This window comes from Ruditapes philippinarum, unplaced genomic scaffold (assembly GCF_026571515.1).
Source record: "Ruditapes philippinarum isolate M1 unplaced genomic scaffold, ASM2657151v2 ctg15834_1_1_1_1, whole genome shotgun sequence".
Lineage (NCBI taxonomy): Eukaryota > Metazoa > Mollusca > Bivalvia > Venerida > Veneridae > Ruditapes > Ruditapes philippinarum.
The window spans coordinates 1-21,020 of record NW_026856224.1 but is presented as its reverse complement, the minus strand read 5'-3'; the positions used below and the strand labels follow the sequence as shown (position 1 = coordinate 21,020).

General features: G+C 35.1%; 1 protein-coding gene across 2 annotated transcripts; it reads right to left on the bottom strand.

The window, feature by feature from the left end:
- Positions 1-4,687: 4,687 nt before the first annotated feature.
- Positions 4,688-21,012, bottom strand: LOC132745848 (nibrin-like; the record flags this gene model as incomplete). 2 transcript variants are annotated; one of them, XM_060734844.1, is given in 12 exon segments in its annotated part: positions 4,688-4,786; positions 5,544-5,593; positions 7,638-7,751; positions 8,835-9,020; positions 11,901-11,999; positions 12,612-13,290; positions 14,656-14,738; positions 15,671-15,830; positions 16,580-16,658; positions 17,562-17,653; positions 18,069-18,153; positions 20,994-21,012. In XM_060734844.1, coding segments are annotated over 12 exon segments (1,680 nt in total), but the record flags the coding sequence as incomplete, so codon positions are not given.
- Positions 21,013-21,020: the final 8 nt, after the last annotated feature.

Here is a 21,020-nt window from a genome sequence, read left to right as displayed (position 1 = left end):
CCAAAGGAACATTCCTGTGAAGTTTGTATGAAATTGGCTCAGTGGTTTATGAGGAGATGTCATTTAAAGCAAAAGTTTTATGGACGGACGGACGGACGGACGGACGTCTGGCCGAAATGGAATAAAGGGCCATTTCTTTTGTTATTTTCTATTGTTTAATAGAGGGCCAATGGCCCCTTACTCTATTGTTACGGAATGAACTCTATTGTTCTCTTTTGTTCTGTTTACAGTTAGATGGCCCTCTATCCCTTTTCGGTAGTGCGGACGGACGACGGACGCCGGACGGACGCCGGACGAAAAGCGATCACAAAAGCTCACCCTGTCACTTTGTGACAGGCGAGCTAAAAATATAAGATAAGTAAGTAAGTAAGTAAGTAAGTAAGTAAGAAAGAAAGAAAAGGCTTTATTTATCGAGGCTACACATTTGGTTTCCCAATCTTCCATGTGGGCCTCTAATAAAAACATAATTTATACAACTACAATATTACAAAACTAATTGCAATAACATTTTGTTTCAATGTACATTGAAATTGTCACAACAAGAAATACATGTTAAATATTTACAGTCCATTCATAGCATAATACATGTCAAAGAAGTACATATCAAATTAAATGATGTGGGAAATACGTTTTAGGTGGTACATCAAATGATCGATTGGATTCTAATTTTGTTAAAAAATGTATAATTTAATGATGAGAAATGCCAGGATAGATATGAAGCTTGAAATTCCTGAACTGTTTTAGATTTTCTTATGTTAAGAGGGATATTATTCCATAATTTAGGGCCAGAGTATACTAGGGATTTTCTGAAAAATTCTTTCTTAGGTCGTGGAACAGCTACATGTAGGTCTGAACTATTTGTATATCTTAAGTTGCGCTCATGTTTTTGGTAAACAAATTGGAATTTACTTTGCATGTATTGTGGATATGGTATATCATTGATAGATTTAAACATTATGATTGCTTTTTTGTATTTCATTCTTTCATCAAATCACATCCAATTTAGTTCTTTTAAAACAAATCACTGGAGGGTGCATCGTAACTTTTATCTAGAATTATTCTTGCTGCTCTGTTTTGAAATTGATCAGATCATTGCTGATACATATTACAAGGTTATGACTAAAATCTCATTTTAAGGTCACTATCAAGCAGTATTTAAAATTTACTATCCAAACACCGTGTGGGCCCCCTGTGGGGTTGTCAGGGAACTGTTAATAAAAGAAATTATTCATATGCAAATTAAAAAGTTAAAATAAAAGTTCTACAAGACTATTAATTTAAAAGACATAGTGTGCAATTTAGAATTTATAGAATGGGTCAAACCTCTCAGTAAAGATGTTTAAACTGGGGCTAGACGGAAGGCTATTCCAAAGACGTATGCTCCTTGGAAAGAAATAATTTTGATGATATTGTGTCCTCGACTAGGGTATCAGGTAGTTCAGATTTCTTGTTTGAGTAAGGTGTTGGTGGTCAACAAAAACAATGTTGTTTTGGATTTTATTCACGTAGGTTACAGCACTGATGTTTCGACGCTGTTCAAGGGTTTGCCAGTAAAGATCATTTATCATTTTTGAGACACTGCTTGTATAGTCATAATCATTAAAAATACGTCTAGCAGCTGATCTTTGTACTTGCTCTATCTTATAGATTAAGTATTTCTGCCAAGGATGCCAGCTATGGAGCAATATTCAACCTAAGGTCTACAATGTAACATAGGTCTGATATGCAGTTTCCTTTATCTTTTTATTTGGGGTTTTAATATTTCTTCTAATGAATCTGAGGGAGTTATTTGCTTTGGATGTTATATTGTTTATATGTTTGGTCCATGAAAGGACTTGACTGATAAGTGACTCCTAAGTATTTTGCTTCTTGAGTTGAGCTTAGTTGGATGTTGTGGAGGGTATAAGGAAATATTACAGGGTTTCTTTTTCTTGTTATCCTGAGAACTTCACATTTATCAGGGTTGAACTCCATGGACCAGTCTTTTTCCCCATGTTTCTAAAGCATGAAGGTCATCTTGGAGGTTTTGGGCATCTTGTTTAGACCTGATGGTTAGGTAGACAACAGTATCATCTGCAAAGAGTCTAACCTTACCTTTGACACTATCCAGGAGGTCGTTTATGTATATCCAGGAGGTCGTTTATGTAAGAAAGGAAAAGACAGGGACCTAATACTGAGCCTTGGGGGACACCTGAGAGGACTGGAAGAATTCCTGATTTTTGACCTTCAACTACAACTTGCTGGGAGCGTGACTTAAGGAAGGAATGGACCCAATTTGTAACCTCATAACTTATATCCAATCTTTCCAGTTTACTCACAAGTTTGTGATGGTCTACCTTATCAAATGCCTTACTGAAATCCATGACTATGACATCAGTTTGTTGACCACTTTCAAGATTGTCCTGAATTTCCTGGGAGAAGCTTACTAGCTGGGACTCGCAACTCCGTTTTAACCTGAAGCCATGTTGATTTTAATTCCTTTTATACTTAAATAAAATTGTTATAAAAAAGGGCCGAAACGTCTCGCGGAAAAGGACCGAAACGTCTAGGGGGCCGATTTGTGCACAGGGGCCGATTTGGATTGTGATAAGGTACATATATTTGAAGTATCAAGTTGATCCCTCAAGAAATAAAGAAGTAACAGTAAAAAATAGTATTTTTTAAGGGAAATTCTAAGTTCAAGGGGAGATAAATCTGAAAATATTGGTGCTAGAGTTATGAACCTTGTCACATAAGATGTGGTTGATGATAAGGAACCTATATTTGAAGTTTGAAGTTGATACCTTAAGAAATGACAAAGTTACAGTGAAAAATATTTTACTGCACCAAAGCTTTAATCTGAAATCTGGACGCGGACGCCGGGGCGAGTAAGACAGCTCTCCATATATACTTCGTATAGTCGAGCTAAAAAGGGCTGCAACAATGAACTGTGCATTACTTCTTGTACTTAGCCACGTATAGGCCCCGTGTAGAAATCTTAAATGTCAGCAGTAGTAGACTGTTTATTCTCTTGTGGACAGTCACATATGGCCCCATTGAATTTATTAATAGGCTGTATTTTGTCTCTTGCAGGTAGCTACGTATGACCTTGTGAAAATACTTTGTTAAAGGCCGAGCTTGTTTATTTTGTCGTACAGGGGGTACATATGCTCCTTTGGAAATTACCAGATGTTAAATTAAACCCCTTAGCCAGAGTATTGCGGGGCTTACGTTGCCACATATGGCCCCGTGAAAGATTCTAAATGGCCTAAACACAGAAATGACTTCAGTAATGTGTTGTATGTTGTCTCTTGCAGGTAGCCATGTATGTCCTTGAGCTTGTTTGTACGTTTGCTTGTGGAAAATACCAGATGTTTAACACCTCAGCAAGAATATATAGCGGGCATTACCTTGCCACGATTGTGAAAAATCGTAAATCGCTGCATCAATAGACTGTGCATTTTTTCATGTAGAACTTCAGAAGTAGTGGCAAACAGTACAAGTACTATCAGGTCACCAAGAACGTAAAAATGAAATTGGGTGTACCATGTTTCTGAGACCATATAGATCGTATTATTGATCGTAGAATTTGTATTACTAATGTTGTTAAGTCTACGATCCATGTGGTATCAGAAACATGCTGGAAATTTAAATACCATAGTTCCAGTACAAACAAATTGTAAATGACATACAGACAACTACTGTCTCGGATAGATGGAAATCCTGTTGTAAGTTCACACGAGTACAGTAAAAACTCTGAAAACCGGACCCTGCCTGGACTTCACCAAAGTCCGGTTTTCAGAGGATTCCAGTTTTCAGAGGTTTTATACAATTATCGATAAATTATGATGGGTTTGAACATTGATCTTGTATAAATCATTTTGTATTTACTTTTCAACCCATTTGTTTAAGTCATACTTAAATTTCGTTTTGCAATATATGTCTTGAGAAATTTTATTATGCAAATTCATATATATTATTCAGAAAATTAGAAATTAAAACAACACCTTGTCTGAAATATAACTTATTAAATGGCTTTTTAAATGTGGAAATTAATATGGTAGAATTGGTAACTAATGGAATTAATTGTTATTATTTTTGCATAAAATCAATGCCGCAAAAAAGATAACTTCAACATCAAAATTTTAAGCAAAACAGGAATCTTTAAACGAATGTTTTCCTTTTTACATTTTATATAAAAAAAACCCCAACAAATTCATTTTTTTTTTTTTGGAAAATCATACCTATACTTGACAAGACACAATTATGATGAAAAAGCTACAATTTAATTGCCAATAAGAATTGAACACACACTGACAAGTATTTTCACACCTGTATTGATAAAAAGCATGTGACCATTAACTTGTAATTGAACATGTCACCTGTTTGGAGTACATTTTGATATCTTAGTTCACATTAAAATACACAAAAAAGTTGATACTTAAGTTTCTGTCCAGTTTTAGAGGATTTTTTTTGCATGTTAAGCATTTGTAGCCATAGAAAATTGTCAGGTTTTCGGAAGTCAGAGGTTCCAGTATTTAGAGGATGTTTTGCAATGATCTTATAAGAAGAAAATACAGAACTTTTAAAATTGTCCTGTTTTCAGAGGATTCCTGTTTTCAGAGTTTTTACTGTATTACAAAATAAAATCAGGGAAATAAAGATGAATTATACGTCTAAACTGATAAAAAATAAGTATAAAGACAACTCAAAACGAAGGTTTTAATCAAGGAAATAACACAACTCATAAAAATTTTGAAATGTTCATAAATTTTATCTCCCTCTTCGCCGTGCACTTGGATCAAAACTGAAATGGAAAAAATAAAGGGCATTCTGTTAAATTGTTTAAAATAATACAGAAACTGTTTAAGAGTATGTTGACTTCTGACTTTGACCAAGTGACCTCAAAATCATTAGAGGTCATCTACTAGACATAACCAACCTGAATACCAAATATGAAGACTCTTGACAAAAGCATTCTTAAGCAACTGAGCAGACAAGTTTTTTGAAGTTAAGGCACCAGTGACCTTGACCTTAGAACCAGTGACCTCAAAATCAACATGGGTGACCAAATGGGTCATTTACTAGTCATGACTAATCTCCATACCAAATATGAAGACTGTGGGTCAAAGTGTTTTTAAATGAAGAAAGTTTGATAAAAAGAAATAATTTTTGCGCAATTATTTGCAAATAATTTCAATTCACAAAAATCGTAAATATTTCCACATTTTAAATTAACCACTTATACAGTATATAATTTTATAACAGAACCACAAGGTGATAGTAGATACCTAATTATTTTAGATGCCTACTATTTTAGTTTTGTGTGTTGTAGTTTCTGAAAAGAAGACTACTAATTTTTTCATTTTTAAGTCTAAACTCTTGTGACCCACTTACAAATCAGACCTAAGAATAAGTAGCCACAATGAGCAACAACCCATTGTCATCTAAAAAAACTCACCTATGAGCAAAGAGTGCTCAAGTGAGCTGAACATATATCCTACAAGCATTCATTGATTTTCAATTAAAATATACTTTTAAACAAATATGTGACAGGTACTTACTCAAACAAATCCTGGGCCCTTTTCTCTTCAGCATTGTGTTCTGTTTCTGTCTGAAATAAAAATTTTGGTCAGTCATGTGTGGCATCCATAACATATGAATTTTATGGCGGAAAGATTGAATGTCTTAAAGAGAAAAGTGAATGTCTTAAAGAGAAAAGTATCAGTTACTCATAGATTTTTAAATTAAGGTTTAATTTTTCACAGTTATTAGCAAGTCTTTTTTTATGAGTTTAAAACAACAATAATGAAATTTGATTATACTCTAGAACTTACAATGTAACTGTCCATCCCTAATTACTACAAATGCAAGAGTATAATCTAGATGTAAATGACCCAAAGCTAAAGAAATGAGTCCCGAGTCAAAACTAGTCCAAAACCTTGGAAGCATTCCAATAAAGAAGGGTGATATAAAGTAACAATGTTTAGTGTAACATTAAAAGATAAAATACATCACTCCTTATTTATCTGTTAATTTCATCATCTAACATGCATTGCCATAAGTCAAACAAGCAAATCAACAGACTGTAGACTCAATGCTTCCATTCTGTGTTTATGAGTCATTTATAAGTTAAACTAGAAATGTGTCCATAGGACACGGATGCCCCCACACACCACTGTTTTGTCAATCTTATGACTCTAGGTCAAATATTTTTTTTGACTACATGTGAAACTAAAAAATCAACCAAGGGCCATAATTCTCTTAAATTTGGTCGCAGCAAAAATTCCTTCCTTTACTACAAACTACACATTAAGGTTGTTAATCCCTGGAAGTTTAAGCAAAATCTGTCATCCGGTTTAAGAGGAGTTGCGTTCACAAAATTTCTACATAGTATATACATGTAGTGAAAAAATCAACAAAGGGCCATAATTCTGTTTAATTTGATCGCAGCCAAAATTCCTTCCTTTACTACCATCTACACATTAAGGTTGTTCATCCCTGTAAGTTTAAGCAAAATCTGCCATCCGGTTTAAGAGGAGTTGCGTTCACAAGATTTCGGGACGGACGGACGGACGTACCAACTTTTGATGTTTATGAGGCAAATCAGCTCATAAACACCACCTGGACCAACGTCCATAAGCAAAATAAGGTCATAAAAACAAACAAGAGCGATCAGTAATCACATGTGTCGCCTCATGATGGCCAATTTCATGTTGGGACAAAGTTTGTGACAGACGGACAGACAGACGGACAGTGCACAACTAGACTTGGTACTGATCATTCCTGTAAAGTTTGGATGAAATCGCACCAGTAGTTTATGAGGAGTAGTCCGGACAAGCTTTTGCATATCTGGCAACACACAGAAAAAACACCTTTTTATCAAAGGGCCATAACTCAGCCAAAAATCATTCAACCAGAAAACCCATGCAATATGCGCAAGGACTTGAGCTACAGATCAATCCTGTGAAGTTTCATTGAAATTGCATTAGTGGTATAAGAGAAGTAGTCCGGAAACTTTAAAATTAAAAATTATTAAAGGGCCATAACTCTGCCAAAAATCATTGAACCGGAAAATGCTGACAATATGCACAACTAAACTTGGTACTGATCATTCCTGTAAAGTTTGGATGAAATTGCACCAGTAGTTTATGAGGAGTAGTCCGGACAAGTTTTGTGACGGACAGACGGACAGACGGACAGACAGACGACGGAGAAGTGATCATTATATGTCGCCACTTCTCCGTAGAGGCGACACAAAAATAGTTCTTAATTTGAATTTTATGAGTTTTTGTTCTTTATTTAACTACGGAATGAAGCTCATAATAATCAAATGTTTGCTCGGACAGACGGACGGACGGACAGACAGACGGACATACCAACTTTTGATGATTATGAGGCAAATCAGCTCATAAACACCACCTGGACCAACGTCCATAAGCAAAATAAGCTCATAAAAACAAAAATATAGCTCTTAATTTGAATTTTATGAGTTTTTGTTCTTTATTTAACTACGGAATGAAGCTCATAATAATCAAATGTTTGCTCGGACTGACGGACAAGTGCAACGCTATATGCTCCCACATTGTGGGGTGCATAAAAAGTAAAATATTTCAGTGACCATAACTATGCTGGATAAATGATCTTCCAATAAATACCTGTAAAGATTCCCTGAACCAGTCATCTAACTCTTTTGATCTTTTAGCAACATGCACCTCAAGATCACTACCTCCAATAATATTAGGTAACCCTTGAGAGCCTGCATGGTCTGTCTACAAACAAAAACAGGAAAAGAAAATCAAGTACAAAATGTGACACATGAATATTGTAAAGGGTTTATAATTAATAGGTTGCTTGCATTGACACTATATATCTTCATCTATAGTGATGGAAGAAAACGTCCAATCCCCTTTTGAGTATAATTTCAGACATAAGAAGCTTAACCCAGGTAGAACCACTGATGTTCTCTTTACTAGCTGAATAGCTTCTTCACATGAAAGAATCCAAAGTCCCTTGTGGAATTGGAATCTACAACAAGAAGAGGCAAGTGAATTGAAGTTTACAACTCTTAACAACTTAACCACAATTGTCCTTTGGAGGATTTAATCTGCATTAAAAGCATTTACTGGGCTTGTGCTCCTGTAGTCCATCAGTACAAAATGTGATATTTGTACTATTATATACTTAGTATTTACTTTACTGGTAAAGTATATGATAAACATAAACAAGAGTTGTCAGTAGGACAGCTTTCTCACCTGTTCTCAGTGCTTGATAACAAGAGCCTGGAAAATGTAGAATTTTCTAAGTTCAAAAAGGACTGTCAAATCCATGTTATAGTGATGGGCTACTATTATGCTCTCAAATAAGTGTGTTAAGATTCAACTCATTCTCTTCAAAAGTTTTGGAGATACCAACTTGAATGCAAAAGCTTAACCAATGTATGATAACAAAAGTTATTTCATGCATGACAGAGTTATGAGCCAGATAAGAATTTCTTACTGCTGACATTTGACATAGAAAAATCCTGGATAGATGTTTGTTTGTTTTTTTTGGTTTTACGTCATATTGACACAGTATAGGTCATATCGCGACATTCCAGCTTTACTGGTGGAGGAAGACCTCAGGTGCCCTACTGTGCATTATTTCAGGCACGAATGGGTACCTGCGTAGAACCACCGACGCTCCGTAAGCTAGCTGGATAGCTTCCTCACATGAAAGAATCCAAAGTCCCTGTCGGGATTCGAACCCACAGAGGTGAGGGGCAAGTGATTTGAAGTCAACGACCTTAACCACTTGGCCACGGACACCCCTCCTGGATAGATAAAAGTCAAATATACATGTATATGCATTCATACCTTTTTAAATTTTTTAAAGTTGCGGACAATTTTCCCCTTCCATCTTGTAAACCCTTCAGGACAGTCGCCCGCACCATTCTCTTTTGGTGCCGGTTTCCGGGAAATCAGACTCACTGTTTCTACATGTACACATCCTACAGGCAAATCCTCATCTCTTTCATATCCCTCATGTCTCTGAACCTGATCCTGGATAATAAACATACACTAATCAGTGTTTTTCCCTTAATGCGTTTTATGTTGCACAGTAGGTCATTTGGCCATTTTCCAGCTTTAATGATGGAGGAGGACCTCAGGGGTCCCTAAGAATATTGATTCAGGCACGAACCAGGACCAAGTAGAACCACCCATGTTCCATAAAGCTAGATGGGTGGCTACTTCACATGAAAGAATCCAAAGTCCAAAGTCCCTGGTGGGATTTGAACCCACAGCTGTGAGGGGCAAGTGGTTAGAAGTCAATGAACTTAACAACTCTGCCATGGACGCCCATCAATATCAATAAATACAAATCGAGGGCTTGGTGTGAAAGGGTTATAACTCATATAAACAAGGGTGCCATAGTCACAAAATACGCCCGTTTACGAAAGCTTTAGATGGAGATGGGGGCATTATGGATAAGTGTTATCTAGCAAGCAAGTTTTTATTCTTGGCACTGTGTTGTTAAATGAACCTTAAAACAAATCAGTAGGGAAGATATGCACAGGATGTGTGACCTTGACCTTGGTCGCAGGGACCTGAATTTTATGCACGGCACTCAGCCTCACAATGATGAACATTTGTGCCAAATTATATTGAAATCCCTCTATGCATGTAGAAGTTTTGCTCCAGACAAGCGTTTTTCTATGAGCTCTAACTGTGACCTTCACCTTTGACCTAGAGACTTGGTTCATGTGCAGGGCACTACGTCTCATGGTGGTGAACAATTCTATAAAGTAACATTAAAATTCCTCCATGCATGTAGAAAATATGCTCCGGACAACATCTGGATATTTAATCATCTCCAGTGACCTTGACCTTGCAAATATTAACCTAAATTAAATGTGTCACACCTGTAGTCATGATAGTTACCATTTGTGCTACAATCCATCAATATATGATGACTAAATGGTCCCTATACACATCTTCAAATTTTTATCTGAACTTTGACCTCTATGTGTAACCTTGACTTTGGTCGCAGGGATCTGAATTTTGCGTGCGACACTCAGCCTCACAATGGTGAACATTTGTGCCAAGTTATATTGAAATCCCCCTATGAATGTAGAAGTTTTGCTCCGGACAAGCGTTTTTCAATGAGCTCTAAGTGTGACCTTAACCTTTGACCTGGAGACCTGGATCATGCATGGAGCAATACATATCATGGTGGTATTATAAAAATTCTATAATACATGTAGGAGATATGCTCCAGACAAAATCTGGATATTTCACCATCTTTAGTGACCTTGACCTTGCATATATTGACCTAAAGTACATGTGTCACAGCCGTAGTCATGATAATGACCATTTGTGTTACAATCCCTCAATAAATAATGATTAAATCGTCCCTATACACATCTTCATATTTCATCTAAACTTTGACCTCTATGTGTGACCTTGACCTTGGCTGCAGGGACCTGGATTTTGTGCGCGACACTCCGCCTCACAATGGTGAACATTTGTGCCAAGTAATATTGAAATCCCTCTATGCATGTGGAAGTTTTGCTCCGGACAATCATTTTTCAATGAGCTCTAAGTGTGACCTTGACCTTTGACCTAGAGACCTCGTTCATGTGCCCGACACTGCTCCTCATAGTGGTGAACATTTCTATGAAGTTTCATTAAAATCCCTTCATACATTTAGGAGATATGCTCCGGACAAAATTGGACGCCGCCCGCCAGGGGGATTCCCATAATACGTCTCGTTTTTCAAACGGGTGTATAACAAGAGCTGTCAGAAGGACAGCGCGCTCGACTTTTTTAGTGCTTGCCTATAAAACAAAACTTTGACAGTTAAGGGCACACAAGACTTTAACTAGGAATTTCTAAGTACAAATCAAGAAACATTTTCACAGAGTTATCTTCTCTTGCTTACAGATAGGTCTCATGATGGCACATAAGAACTCCAACTTCCAAAGTAATATCTCAAATGGTTAAGTCAACAAGTGGACAAGAATGAAAATCTTAACTGAGTTTCTAAGTCAAAAAGGGCCATAATTCAAATAAAATCCTTAACAGAATTACCTTCTCCTGCCCATGTTTTGGGACCATGATGGTAAACAAGTATTCCAACTTTCAAATTAATATCTCAAACAGTTCAGTCAAAAAGTGGACTGGTACTAAAAACTTAACCAAGATTCTAAGTCGATAAAAGGCCTTAATTTTTAAAACAAATCCTTGACAGAGTTACCTTCTCTTGCGTACAGATGGGGGTAATGATGTGAAATAGCATTAAAAGTTTCAAAGCAATATCTCAAAGGGTTAAGGCAATAAGTGGATTTTACCCATATTCAATGTATTTTCTAAGTCAAAAAGGGGCATAATTCTGTCAAAAACCTTGACAGAGTTATGTCCTCTTGTCTGTTGATGAAGGTCGTGATGGTAAACAAGTATGGTCAGTTTCAAAGCAATACCTCCAATGGTTTTGAAATAAAGTGAGGTGGTACAAAAAACTTAACCAAGCTCAATACACTTTCTAAGTCAAAAAAGGGCCATAATTCTGTCAAAAACCTTGACAGAGTTATGTACTCTTGTCTGTAGATGGAGGTTATGATGGTGAACAAGTATGGTAAGTTTCAAAGCCATACTTGTAATACTTCTGAAATAAAGTGGGGTGGTACGAAAAACTTAACCAAGGTGTGACGCCAACGCTAACGCCGACGCCGACGCCGGGGCGAGTAGGATAGCTCCCCTTTTCATAGAAAAGTCGAGCTAAAAAAGGAGTTATGGCCCTTTCAAATCACGCTGTTGAAATGTAGATTGGTGAAATTTCCTACGATATATCTTTGGCCACTCTTTATTTTTGTTACTTCTATTTTATATTCTATTTAAAAATTAACTCATATTTACTTAGGTATTTCAGTGAAGAAGACTTACTCTGATAGGTTGTCGTGTAGTTAGGAAGCCATCTGGTACGTCTCTTTGACTCAAACCGGACCTTCGGTCATACAATGTAATATCTTCCTCCTCCTCTTTCTTTAAAAAAAGAACATTAAAATATAATATTTATATCAAATCTTATACTAATCTACATAAAATTTTTATTTTATTTCACAACTGCATGGCTTTGACAACCACATCCATACCCTTAAGTTTTTAGCTTTACAAATGAAGAATGACCACTGTTGCCCCCTTTTTTTTCTTTCAATTTTAAGCAGGCACCAATTGAGAAGCTATAACTCTCTGTCAGCTTAATAGATAGTCCAGTTCACTTTCTGCTTAGTAAAAGACAAAGTTTTTCGAGGCTGTTACTGACAGGAGTTACTCTAGAGAGGTGAAACTGTTATTATTGAACAGTGTAATGCAAATATGAAAATTGTAAACTCCCTAGTTACATTGATTTATTATCTAGGCATAAAAAAGAAACAAACACAAGAGCACCGCATGTGGTGTTCATGCTTCAAAGTTAAAACGGGGCATAACTCAAAAATAACAAAAAATAATGCTTTCAAAATTATACCCCTTGTCAAACAACTGCACTTTGTCATGATAAACTAGTATTCCACAACACCACAGCTATCATAACTGCACTATTTTTCTTTGAAATGGACGAGCTATAAATCAAAATTTACAATAAAATACAATTACCTTCAACTGTCTCTTAGCCATATTTTCTTTGCCATTACCATGTCCCTGTTTACTCTGTGTGTGACCTTGACTTTCATCTTCAACTTTCACATCCTTGCTAAGCATGTTATTTTCAGAGTCTTCACCCTTTCCATTTCGTTTTGAACTTGTTTTTGGACTGGGTGATATAGGTTCTTTTTTCACTTCCTTATCTGCCTGAGCCTGCAACCTTGAACTTGAAGCAGGTGACCTTGACCTTGGAGCTGGAGACTTGGACCGTGACCTTTTATTTCGTTGACCTCTTTTCGTTGTGCTCTCTGGGGTTGGAGACTTTGATTTTATTGCTGGAGATTTTGACCTTGGAGCCGGTGACTTTGACCTTGACCTACTTTTGTTTGTATTACTTCTCTTTGATTTGCTTTCAGGGGCTGGTGAATTTCTCCTTGTTTGTCTGGGTGATGTTTTTTGTTTAGTTGTTTTAGAAGGCACATCTGTGTCTATTCTAGAGTAGTCAATTTCATCATCACTATCCCATATTATTTCAGCATCATCCTCTGCCCTGGATGTGCTTGATTTATTTTCTTTGGATTTGGACACATTCGATTGATTAGACTTGGTTGATTTAGATGGTGTAACTGGTTCAGCTTTTACTCTCTTACTTAACACTTCAATTTGTTCCGGTTCCACTTCCGATCTATTCCTGAATAAAATCTAATCCTTTAAAGGTGGATATAACAAACAGTTCAAGTTTATATTTTAACATCACTTTTGTAATACAGTTAAATGTTTATTTGTGTGAATCATACCAATATTATATAGGTCAAGATCCACTAGAAAAGAAAAGGAGTGAGACTAAAAATAGTGTTGGAGCACTGCACTAAATACCATATTCCGGTATATAGCAGACAAGGCGCTTGAATTATTAAATGCTAAATATTGCCTTTTCACCAGCAAAATGCACTTAGCAGTGTCTATTCTAGGAGGGGCGATGGGGGATTCACCCATATTTTTGAGAATTCACCCTTATTTTTTGAGAGGAAGGGAGACAAAGAAGGAAAAAGATCAACAAATGTAATATATTCTCACTTTTCGATACAAATCCCCCCTGTTTATCGAATCCTAGAATAAACACTGCTTAGACTTCAAATTCATCTGTTCACACTGATTTATATACAATAATTAATGTAAAATGTAAAAATCAGCAAAAAAAGTGATATTTTTCTATTTTGTGATCATGATTTCTGTAAGTGTCTTGAAATTCTGCTCCAACACTGTATTGAGATAAATCCAAAGAAAAGACACTAAGGGATATAACAAGCAATGTTTCAGGTATAAAAACAATCTATTCTCAGTTATCTCCTATCTCATCTGTAAAGTCTGACTAGGCTCTATATGCAGTTGGTCGACTAACTTAATAATTTTCAACTTGATTAAGGAAACCAGCAGATAATAAGTTAAGTATTAAGATCTCTTAAATTACATCAGTGAACAGAAAAATTCTTCAAACTCTACGACGTACAATGCTACTGTATATATAGTTCAATATTCTACTTTTAAAACACTCACCATCGTTCACAAAGAGGGCAGCCATTGCAAGGGTTATAATTCAATATACATGTATCAGTACATGTATATGTAATTGACAAAATATGAAACTAAGCAATTTGAAAAATTAAATTAATTATTTACATAATTTTTAATATTTCAAAATTATTATTTTAGTACAAATATCAAAAAGGTTTTAATAAGCTTTCATTGTGAGACATTTTTAAGTAACCTTAAAATATAATTGAAATGACCAGGGGAGGTAATGCAAACTACATGAAGGCATCAGTATACTTCAAAACCTTTAGGTGACCAAGATTCTCACCATGAAATTTTGGTGATGCTTAAACTTAACTATGACGTGAAAAAATAGCCTATATATATCATTGTGTCAGAGAAATCTTCCAATCATTTGAGACACAAGCAATGATGATGTGAAATCAATGACTTGGTCAAATCTAGAATGCCAAATATTCAAATACCTAAGGGGAAGGACATATCTGTAAGAATATTCACTAACCTTTTCTTTGTGGAACGAGAGGGCGTAGGTGGCTCATCTTTAACCTTTACCACTGGTACCACTTGTGATTTCTCATTCTGTACCTAGAAAATCACATATTTTTGGGGAATACTTACATTTTGTGTAGTTTATTTTGTATCATAATCATATCAAAAAATATACAGTTTTAGCTTATCTCTTACCATGCAAAATATCTGAAATGGACTGGTACCCTTATAGAACCTGATAGAAATAGTAATTGTTTACAATTAAACTTTGTAAAAACATTAATTGCCCACAACTTTGCCATATGATTATAAAACAGTAATTGCCCACAACTTTGCCATATGATTATAAAACATTAATTGCCCACAACTTTGCCATATGATTATAAAACAGTAATTGCCCACAACTTTGCCATATGATTATAAAACATTAATTGCCCACAACTTTGCCATATGATTATAAAACATTAATTGCCCACAACTTTGCCATATGATTATAAAACAGTAATTTCCCACAACTTTGCCATATGATTATAAAACAGTAATTGCCCACAACTTTGCCATATGATTATAAAACATTAATTGCCCACAACTTTGCCATATGATTATAAAACATTAATTGCCCACAACTTTGCCATATGATTATAAAACATTAATTGCCCACAACTTTGCCATATGATTATAAAACAGTAATTGCCCACAACTTTGCCATATGATTATAAAACATTAATTGCCCACAACTTTGCATATGATTATAAAACATTAATTGCCCACAACTTTGCCATATGATTATAAAACAGTAATTGCCCACAACTTTGCCATATGATTATAAAACATTAATTGCCCACAACTTTGCCATATGATTATAAAACATTAATTGCCCACAACTTTGCCATATGATTATAAAACAGTAATTGCCAACAGCATATTCATAAATAGTGCAATATATGTAATTGAACTAAAATGAATTCTGTATAAGCTAACCAGAGGCAGTCTTACAGTCTTCTTGACTCCTAAAATAAGAATCTAACCTTCTCTTTCTGACTGGTCTTTTGAGTTTGAGTTCTGTCACTTTGGTCTCTCTGGGTAGCTCTCGGGGTCTGAGTCCGGCCTGTATCCTCACCAAACTTGGTCTCATCAATAACTGTCTGTGTGTCTTTTCTCTTCTGACTTTTTGAACCTCTCTGGGACCTGTTACACACAAACATCTATCATAGGTAAGTAAGTAAATATTCAACATTTTTTTTTTTAATGTGAAAATTGAATAACATTCTTTTATACATGCTTGAAAGAAATTAAAATAAATGGTTGTATTGAGATATGCAGCAATCATGAGTAAGGTGCCTGTAGCTAGCCATGTAAACAACTGAACATTAGAGCTCCGTGAAAATGTTTGCATACACTGGAGTAAATATACTATCAAGAATTCTAAGTTTCATACCTAGACCTTTTTTTATAACCTGGCAATAAATTTAACAACAATGTCATAAAGAAACCTGGGGCAAATAAGAACATAACATCAAGTTTATATGTTCTGTCCATAAGCTGCTTCAATAAATTCAACAAAAATCACCAAATCCCATATCTACTATGTATTAAGAAAGCTGCAGTTTTAAAAAATTATCTACTCCTCAAAATGACGGTTATATGAGCTACACGTACTATAAAAGACAAGGACCGCAATCAACCAGAAATTTTCTTGGACTGATTTTATAGTCAATACTGGGATATATTCCCATTGGAAAATAGTGCAGCACAAAATTTCCCTCTTAAATAGTTGTGCCAAATAACAATTGTTGTATAACGTAAAACCTTAACATCTCCACCATGACAGCCCAAAACAAATAAAAGATGTCATAAATCAATGAAATTGCTTATTAGTTGGACAAAGATAAAATGTTAAATTTTAAATTTTGCTCATTGAATTTCAAAATCAATACCTGTCTTGTGTTTCTGTGTTAGCTACAAATGGTTCAACTTGAGAAAGACTCTGGGATGGTAACCTTGAAATATCAGCATCTAACAATAAATAATTGCAATATAAAAGATAACTTCATAAGCATATACATGTATGTTTAATGTTAAGTAGCAATAGTGTTATACTGAGACTGTTTGATGATTTTCCAGCTTTACTGATGGAAGAAATACTCGGATGCCTCTCCGCGCATTATTTCAGACAAGACTGAGTACACATAAGGAACCACTGGGGTTCTGTAAGGGAGTTGGATAGCTTCTTGAGATGAAAGAATTCTTTTAAAGTCCCTGGTTGGATTTGAACCAACATAGGTGATGGGCAAGCTGTTTGAAGTCAACAACTTTAAACCACTGAATATGTTAAGGGATAATATCTAAACAGCATGCAGTCGGAATGAATAGAAAACAACCATATGAACAATTCTTTAATGAACAAACCAACATAAAATCATATGTTAAAGGGACTTCACAGAGTTTTTTTGACATAATGGGACCGAAAACATCTTTTAAAGTTTTTTGTATAACTTGATCTAGATCAAGTTTTTTTGTATAACTTGATGTAGGTCTGGCGCAGTAACTTGTGTACAAAATTTCAGATCATTTTCTTATTGCGCTTTCCAAGGAAAATCAATTTGAAAACAGCCATTATCACCCAAAAAGTTATTGTCATGAAAAAAGTCATTATCACATTCAAGATGCAACAATATTTTATTTTGTCAGCTGTAATATTACTTTGCCTTACATTACACTGTGTTTAACTTTTAACAAAAACAGACAATCCATGAATTTACGAATCCACAAAAATGTCCTTTGTGATGAAACCACAAAATTTCATGTCCACAAAACGAAGTGACTTTACAGTATTTCGCCACTTTAGTCTTTAACACAAAATAAGTTTAAAGATTCAAAGCACGATAGCAATTAACTTTGAAAAATAGAGATCTTTACCTAGAACATAATCAGGATTGCAGTGTTTTTCTGTAGAACAATATAAAACAGCAAACCCAATCTCAGCATCTGCTATCATATGTTTATCATGTCTGAAATTAAAACATTTCGTGAGCACATATATGTATAGCAAATACAATTAAGGCTTAGAAAATGTTATAATCTTTTTTTCTTCTTTTTTTTTAAAGCTATTTTGTTTCTGATTTCCTGTTTAAAATTCTTATAAGTTCCTCACTGACCACATAGCTGAGCCATCTTTTAATTTGCTTATTTTGTATTTTAGCAATTTGTAGCCATCTTTGGACCATCTCTCATATATTATTTCAGACACTGACAGGAAACTGAAAATTAATCTCAACTATCAGCAAGTTAGCCCAAAAATTGCCTCACATGATAAGAACTGAATTTTCCAATAAGAATAGAAAGCCCTGTGGTGAGGGTCAAGTGACATGAAGTCAATGACTGTAATCTACTCAGCAACTAAGACTCATAAATGTTAAAGCATACTTGGTTAAGAATTCTTGTACATCTGTAACCCAGCTGTCGGATGACTGTGTGAGCTCCAAATCTGTACAGTTCATTACAACAGATCCTGAAAACACAAAAACACTGAGAAAGATGGATTTATACAAAGTCAGTATACCTTGACAAAACAAATATGTACTAAAAACAAGAGAATGAAATGTATGAATTTATGAAATCAATGAACAAACTGTGTCAACCCACATTATATATCCAGAATTACACACAATCAGAAGAAAAACAAACAAACAAGAAGTTCAAGTATCTTTAAAAATGACACTTGGCCAAAGTAAAACTGGATAACTAGCATATATTATATATCTAAGTTTTTCGTTTCATAAAGCATGAAAATATGGCAAGAACTGTCCTTTAGATTTTATTTTAGAACTATTCTTAAAACTTTACTTAAAGCTGTATGCCTCCAGATGAGCCAAAATATTTCAAGAAAATAAAACTTGAGAAAAATGTATTGAGGTTTTAAGAAAAGTAAAAAAACTCCAGATAAAAGTAATAATTTCCATGTTATTTGCAACTGATGGCCAATTTTTCAGTAATTTTCACCATATTTCTACTACGTTACTTACGCGGTAAGGGTTAATTTTGCATATTTTGACCTTTTTTTGTAATTTAATTTAGTTGCAAGTGCTGTTTGAAGTGTGCATATTATTTTCTCTGTCAGCTTAACAATATTTTACTTTTGAATACATTTTCAAAATTTTCATGAACATTAGCAAGAATCTGGAGGCGTGCTGCTTTAAGAATGGCAAGAACTATACTTAACATTTTATTTAAGGCCAATGAGATTCCTAGGTTTCAGTTTGTAAACTGATTTTTTTTTAGACTGTCTTTCTTCCAGAAAATTAACTAGAACTATCACTAAATGTGATTAATACCCCCACAAGTCTGCTTCGGAAATGAGGATGTTACTAGTAACAGAATACCTTGTAAAAGAATTGAAACAGAGAGTTATGGTTGTGGGCAATTAAAGATAATTGTGGTTTATTTATGTTGCATTTCCTTTCAATGTGGTTGGCCATTGATGAAGTTTAATTGAATTACTCTGTAATAAGTCCAGAAAGACAAAGAAAAAGAACAAAGGGCAATAACTCTATAAATACTGAAGATAGAATTATAGTTCTTGTGCACTGCACTTCCTCTTATTGTGCTTGACCATTGTATGAAGTTGTTTTGAATTCCAACCAGTACGTTTTAAGTTATGCTCCGGACAAGGAAAAGTATCAAAGGGCAGTAACTCTGTATTTTGTCAAAATGGAGTTATGGCTCTTGTGCACTGCACTTCCTTTGAATGTCCTTGACAACTGTATGAAGTTGTACTGAATTCCAAACAGTAGTTTTCAAGTTATGCTCTGGACAAGGAAAAGTAACAAAGGGCAATAACTCTGTAATTAGTCAAGATGGAGTTATGGTTGTTGTGCACTGCACTTCCCCTTATTGTGCTTGACCATTGTATGAAGTTGTTTTGAATTCCAACCAGTAGTTTTCAAGTCATGCTCTGGACAAGGAAAAGTAACAAAGGGCAGTAACTCTGTAATTAGTCAAGATAGAGTTATGGTTCTTATGCACTGCACTTCCTCTCAATGTGCTTGACCATTGTATGAAGTTATAATGAATTCCAACAATACATCTTCAAGTTATGGTCTGGACAAAAGAAAGCAATGGAAAAGTAACAAAGGGCAATAACTCTGTTATTAGTCAAGATGGAGTTATGGTTCTTGTGCACTGCACTTCCCCTTATTGTGCTTGACCATTGTATGAAGTTGTTTTGAATTCCAACCAGTAGTTTTCAAGTCATGCTCTGGACAAGGAAAAGAAACAAAGGGCAGTAACTCTGTAATAAGTCAAAATGGAGTTATGGTTCTTGTGCACTGCACTTCCTCTCAATGTGCTGGACCATTGTATGAAGTTATAATGAATTCCAACAATTAGTCTTCAAGTTATGGTCCGGACAAAAGAAAGCAATGGAAAAGTAATAAAGGGAAATAACTCTGTAATTACTTTAGATAGAGTTATGGTTCTTATGCACTGCACTTCCTCTCAATGTGCTTGACCATTTTATGTAGTTATATTGAATTCCAACCATTAGTCTTCAAGTTATGCTCCGGACAAAAAAAAGAAGGCAATTGAAAAGCAACAAAGGGCAATAACTCTGTAATTACTTTAGATAGAGTTATGGTTCTTATGCACTGCACTTCCCCTTATTGTGTTTGACAATTGTATGAAGTTGTTTTGAATTCCAACCAGTAGTTTTCAAGTTATGCCCCGGACAAGGAAAAGTAACAAAGGGCAAAACTCTGTAATTAGTCAAGATAGAGTTATGTTTCTTGGCACTGCACTTCCTCTCAATGTGCTTGACCATTGTATGTAGTTATATTGAATTCCAACCATTAGTCTTTAAGTTTATGCTCCGGATGCAACAGACAAAAAAAAAAAGCAATGGAGCAACAAAAGGCAATAACTCTGTAATTACTTTAGATAGAGTTATGGTTCTTGTGCACTGCACTTCCCCTTATTGTTTTGACAATTGCTCAAGTTATGCCCGGACAAGGAAAAAGTAACAAAGGGCAATAACTCTGTAATTAGTCAAGGACCATTGTATGTAATATTGAATTCCAACCATTAGTTTTCAAGTTATGCTCCGGACAAGGAAAATGCAAACGGACGTCTGGACCGACCGACCGACTGCCCGACCGACCGACCGACCGACCGACCACCGGGTGACTCCTATATACCCCCCCAAACTTCGTTTTTGGGGGTATAATTATCAATTTCTCACTCTCTGTTTAATCATAAACATGTTTTATTCAAATACAAAGAAGAGAACATCAGTCTTAATTTCAGTTTATATACAACATTTTGAATATAAAATGTAAAATATTGCGACAACACAACCTGGTTTCAATATATTTTTTATCAATC